This window comes from Limulus polyphemus, unplaced genomic scaffold (assembly GCF_000517525.1).
Source record: "Limulus polyphemus unplaced genomic scaffold, Limulus_polyphemus-2.1.2 Scaffold70, whole genome shotgun sequence".
In the NCBI taxonomy this organism is placed as follows: domain Eukaryota; kingdom Metazoa; phylum Arthropoda; class Merostomata; order Xiphosura; family Limulidae; genus Limulus; species Limulus polyphemus.
In genome coordinates, this window is record NW_013665680.1 from 584,204 (window position 1) to 590,458 (window position 6,255).

Genomic DNA, 6,255 nt, shown 5'->3' on the forward strand with positions numbered 1-6,255 from the left:
AAGTCGAGCTTCCTAACCACCTGGCTATGATAAGAAAGCATTTTCTATTCCTTTATTTAGCAAGTACTTTTCTTTGTCCAGTAAGATTTTTAGAGATTATTATAAACACAATGTATGGTAATTCTGTTCATGTAACAATACTGAATTTATCAAAGAAACTTTTTTAAATCTTGATGTCTGTGAACAACGAACATTCTAAGATGAAGTGTCACACGTTTAGTCAGAAATAACTAGGAAAATGAATAATAAAAAAAGTATTCTCTATAAAATGCAACCGGGTTTGTTTATAACGACTACTACAAGGCCGAAACTGAGAGAATGAGGAAGTGATTATGGTGCCCCTTTTTATTCTCCCCAATTCCACCATGGTATAGCGATCACCATTATTATGGGAAAGGGAAGCGGATTGGTTGTTTAATGGGAAGGGGAGATATTGAATAACATGCTCGTGACCATGAAGCCCTGACTGTGTTGACAATGGAGGTAAAAACTGATTATGACCACGTGACAATCATCAGCAAGTCGAACAACACGTACTTCAATTTTTTGTACTTTCAGAAAGAAGAGAGAAATTTTGAGCCTGATGACTAATCTTTGCTGATGCATTCCTTACGTGATTCTAATAATTCGTCACTACTTTCAGACGTATGATTTAAATTACTTAATACAACAGTAACAACAACAATATAAGAAACGACAAAGAAAATTATTTTGCAGATTCCCGGGCGTATACTGTGTTGTGTTTCTAATAATTCGTCACTACTTTCAGACGTATGATGTAAATTACTTAATACAACAGTAACAACAATAATATAAAAAACGACAAAGTAAATTATATTGTAGATTCTCGGGCGTATACTTGTTTAGTGTACATAAACTTTGGGCGGCTACACTGAGTATTCTTGTAACACTAGTAGTGATCTTACAGCACAGCTAGTGATCAGTAAGAAACCACATCGGTTAACATTATTTATACAAATACAATGATGTATTGTAAAGATAGCAGTATGTCTTAACCCTGCACTAATCAATGGCCTATCCGAAGCCGAGTCCTTTCTGCGTTGTACCGAAAGAGACAATAAAATCATACTTCGGTGAAATTTTGTAATTATAAAAAGTTTGAAGGGGAAACAAGAAAAGCCGCGACATCTGCACTTTAAAAGACAGTGTGTTTTATTTTTATTATGACAACTTAAAGAAATTTGGCTTTCTCGACTTTTACATATCCCCTATTACACGCAACTTTCCAAATCCAATTGTTTTCTTAAGGATTTTACGACCTAGAACTTTGGATTTCAAATGACACTATTAGCAAAAAAAAAAAAAAAAAAAAGAAAGTTAAAAAAAGTCACGTTTTAACCATCTACTTCAGCCTTTTGGAAAGTAGGATTGCGTGTAAGGACGTGTCGATTATCAAGCTATTTCTGTCTGTACTCTCATAATCGGTGTTGGTTTGGTTTGTTGTGAATTTCGCGCTAAGCTTCTCGAGGGCTATCTGCACTAACCGTTCCTAATTTAGCAGTGAAAGACTAGAGGGAAGGCAGCTAGTCATCACCACCCACCGACAACTCTTGGGCTACTCTTTTACCAACGAATAGTGGGATTGATTGCACTTTATAAGGACCCCACGGCTGATAGGGCCAGCATGTTTGGTGGGACGGGGATTTGAACTCGCGATCCTCAGACAACAAGTGAAGCCGAGCAATGCCGGGCCAATCTGTATTGAAACTGGTAAGTAATTAGACAATAGGGATTTTATCAAAACGTAATCGTTGTAAGCCACAGTGATGTTACATGTTCACCTACTTTAGTAACCCTTTAAAACTTTCTTAAAACAGTCTTAAGTCAGGAATGATGTCAACACTAAACTGCAATTAATCTTTAGCAAAAGGAGTCGAAATAAACACTTGAATTTCAAATATTAAAATTAGATTTTGTTTTTAAGCTTTGAATAAAATACCCTCACATAAGTTCAATAAAATACCCTCACATAAGTTCCATCTGTCATGTCATATCTTCTATATAGATTCATTTCTGTGTATTTATAGGATGAAAAACAACAACACAGAAATGTATGAGAATAAGTAATTTGTTGCAATATGCCTTCTCTCAATCTTCCAATAGATGGCGTTCTCTGGATATATAGAGCATTATTTTACGAAAATTATTCCTTTAATTTCTAACACTGAGATTTGAGATTCTGAACTTGTAGAACAATAATTTACAAGCATCTGTTGAATTTGATTTATTTTATATCAAATGTGTATTAACGCTGCTTTAAAGAAAAACTTAAATTGTGTTTACTATAACGTTTTATCTCGTTTCTGTTGAGAATTTCTATCGTTTTTGATCAATAGTTCAGTCTTCAATCTTTCCCCAAAATAAGCAAAAATCGTAAACTTACTTTGTGGCCATTACAATACTGAAGAGATAAATCCAAAGTTTTTTCACACACAGCTCCTTAGATGTAAGAACATGGATACACTACGCCTGTTCTACGCTCCTGCCTTCTACCGCCTCCTAGGGTATAGTGATAACAATTTCCTCATGGAGGTTTGGACATACTGATTTCAAGTTGCCACACAATGGTTCAGTGCCGAAGTTCTCACGTGATCACTCTTTTTTCTGTTTATTGGTTTAATGTATGGTTTGAGGGTGTGATTTAAAATCTTTCTTATGGAACCATTACCGTGTGGAGTTTGAATAAAAAAATACATAAAAGAAGATTTTTATGTAGAAAACACTAAATAAAAAAAAGACAAATAGTGCCTTTATTTTTACTTTTCAGATGGTCACATTTTGTGTGCACGTGTCCATAATAACCGTATTTAATACACGTTTTAAACAGAAGTATTTTACAATAAGTGAACAGTAGTTTAGATTAAGTTACCGTGGCTTTGCAAGCCAGTAGTTTTGGTTTTTACAATGATACACTATATGCTGCTTGCGATCTCAAAATCTACGTGATTGACGGACTCAATATAAAAGGAAGTGGTTAAATAGATGTAGTCCAATTTATTCATAAAGATTTGCAACACAGCATAATATCTCGTACCAGTTATGTACAGTTAAATCTTTGTTATCTGGTACTTTCGCATCCGAAAAGCTCTTGTAACCCTGAAATTTCAATATCTTCAAATACAAATACTTAATATAGTTATTTAGTAACTATTTAGTGTTTAAGCGACTTTTTGTGACCTACAAAACCTGAACCTTAAACTGGCAATATTTTGCCAGGACATTTAATTGGTGATACATTACAGTATATTGTTTTACTTACTTTAAGATATTGTACTTGTAAATGTTTTTATGCAGTTTAAGGCTTTTTTTTTACGTTTAGTATTGTTGAAAACTGTTATTTTTATAGATCATGTAGAAACACTGTGCTTCAGAAAATTAACAAAGTGCCAAAACTTGGCTATAAAATATCATAAAGAAACACTTTCATAACCGAAATTTTCGCTTATCCGGCACTTAGCAGGTCCGACAGATGCCGGACAATAGAACTTTTACTGTACATTCATGAAACTGCTACATTACTTTTAACACAAACCTAAAATATTGATGACCACTAGCACTGATGTGACCTTGACTACAACTAAGCCTAAAACACAGACGTATAATTATGTATCTTTCGCCTCAAATTATTCGTTTTGTTAGCGACGAAAACCTAAAGGCCAAAACAAAACACACACACACACACACACACAAAGAACACGCATAGATTTATCGCGAAAGAAATAGTTTAAATAACTATTTTGAATACTTTATGTATTTATATTTGAATTTGTTTACATTGTCAGATGGTTGCAACTATATTTTCTTCGTTAAAACAGTATCCATATTGCGTTTTTTAATTTTAATATTGATATGTGAGATTACATTATTTACTGACAATAATACATACAAAAGATTACATAAAACTCCATAGCTAAACAGTTATACTAAACAATATGGGAATATAGATAATTAGAGTAATTTAATGATACCATTTCCGGTAGACGAACAATGGAGGTTCACCATTTCTCTCTTGATCAAAAACATTGTGCTATACATATTTTATTAAAAGTTACAACATTTACGGTAACTAAGATTTGTTTTTAGGACAGGCACGACGTTTTGATCACTGGTGCGATTATTTTGAAGGACTCAAGTTTTAACGCTAGAGAACGTTCTTTGCCTATAAAACTTGTGAACTTGAGAATGATCGCACCAGTGATCGAAACGTCGTGCCTGGTCTAAAAACAAATCTTAGTTACTGTAAAAGCTGTAACTTGCAATAAAATATACTTAATCAGTAAGTAATGTGATGGATTTATTATTATATATATATTTTAATATCGATGTTTTTTTAAATTAAATTTATATTTAGAAATGTAATTGTATACAATTAAACATGTATTCTGAAACTCACGCCTATTCTCTAAAGTTGTAGAAGATTCTCGAGTGTAAGAATTAATAATATATGTATGTACGTAAATGCTAGTGTAACTATGTATTGTTACGTAATCTGAATTTTCGAAAAACTCTCCACACGCATATAAAGATAACCAACGCGACGCGCCAAAAGACAGTATCTATTATTGGGTTGCTGTAATTGGTGTAATATAAACTTCGTAAGCTATAACTGTGATTAACGCTTATTAATCGGGAACTTCAGATATTTGACCAGAAACATATATAAATTCCGAACATAACAAAACATTTAATTTCAGTGGATTCACATCTGACATTAGTACTTTTATGAAGATATTATATAACTTCAGCAGTAAAAGAAACTCGACCTGTGATCGACGTGTGATCGGCGAGAACTACAGAGCTAGCTAACTTCCTATTAAGTGGATTGTATCTACGTCAATTGGAAATTAACTGGTTCATCGTGAACCCTCGATAAGACATCAAGGAAGTTCCAGACTAGAAAGAAGACTTTATATTGCTTGTAAGTTTGTAAAACTTTTGTATATAAATCATTGTTTGTAGTAGCTGTTTGTAAAGACTGTTATCGTAAATTGTATTATTGGTTATATATTAATATATATTTGTGTATCAATCTTGTTGACAAATATCATAAATTGGAGATATATCGGCATTTCATTAACTACTAAATCTAAATTACAATTTAACTCAGTTTGAGGCTATTTGAAATTGTAATACGTAACAGTAAATTCAAAAAGAAAATATTGTGCTGTACAATTGTTATGGGACGAACGCCTTTTTCAAGCTGGCGAAGCATGATTATAGTAAATTATGCTTGTCATAAGACATTATGTTACGTCTTCTATATCTTTCAACACTGCATTTTTTAATCTAGTCCCTTAGGGATTTTCAAGAATCAGAAGAATGTATAATAGTTGTATAACAGTTTTCCCACCACTACTGTGTTTGTTGTATCCCAGCCGGTCTGAAGAGCTCTAGGATTGAGTGAAACGCATCGTCTCCAATGGATATAACGAATCCTATTGTTATACAGTCTTATAAATATTGAAAATCCTCAAGGAACTAGATTAAAAATATAGTGTTAAAATTATAATAGGCCTAACATAGCCCCCCAGTGGCACTGCGGTATGTCTGCGGACTTACAACGCTAGAAATCGGGTTTCGATACCCGTGGTGGGCAGAGCACAGATAGCCCATTGTGTAGCTTTGTACATAAATTCAAACAAACAAACAATAGGCCTAACATAATGCCTTATGACAAGTATAATTAATTATGTTATACAAGTTTCACATTTTAATGTTCATAAGTTATTACCTTGCAATCCAGACAAAAAAACAACAAAAAAAACAACAACAAAAACAAACCAAAAACAAAACCGGGCTAATATTATCATTTAAAATAATGAGAAAAGAATATAATGGCACTGTAAGGTTTGATTTCCCTCATGTGACATAACCTCACTGAGAAAAAAAAATCATTTTTTTTTTTCACAAATGTTAATATCACTTATGCTAGCCACCCATTGGCACAGCGGTATGTCTGCGGACTTACAACGCTAGAATCCGAGGTTCAATACCCGTGGTGGGCAGAGCACAGATAGCCCATTGTGTAGCTTTGTGCTTAATTACAAACAAACAAACAAAACACATATGCTAGTTATCACGAGTTTAATTCTTCGCTTATAGCCGAAGTCAGTTATATCTTCACTTTTAATCTAATATGTTTCAATATTAATTTTTGTTTAAGTTATTGTTATGGGTAGGCGTTTAATTTACAATTAAGCGCAGTATCTTGAGCTAATGACTATATGTGCAAAA

The 6,255-nt window shown here is 33.1% G+C and overlaps 1 protein-coding gene across 2 annotated transcripts in view; it reads right to left on the minus strand.

The window, feature by feature from the left end:
• Positions 1 to 2,538, minus strand: part of LOC106465830 (cytochrome b reductase 1-like) — a 35,869-nt gene extending 33,331 nt beyond the window's left edge. Inside the window, exon 1 of one of the 2 annotated variants that reach the window (XM_013926072.2) lies at positions 2,405 to 2,538. In XM_013926072.2, the coding sequence (XP_013781526.1) occupies positions 2,405 to 2,415 (11 nt within the window). In that variant the 5' untranslated portion in view covers positions 2,416 to 2,538. The remainder of the gene's footprint in view (positions 1 to 2,404) is intronic. The other variant, XM_022394147.1, reaches the window with a different exon arrangement.
• Positions 2,539 to 6,255: the final 3,717 nt, after the last annotated feature.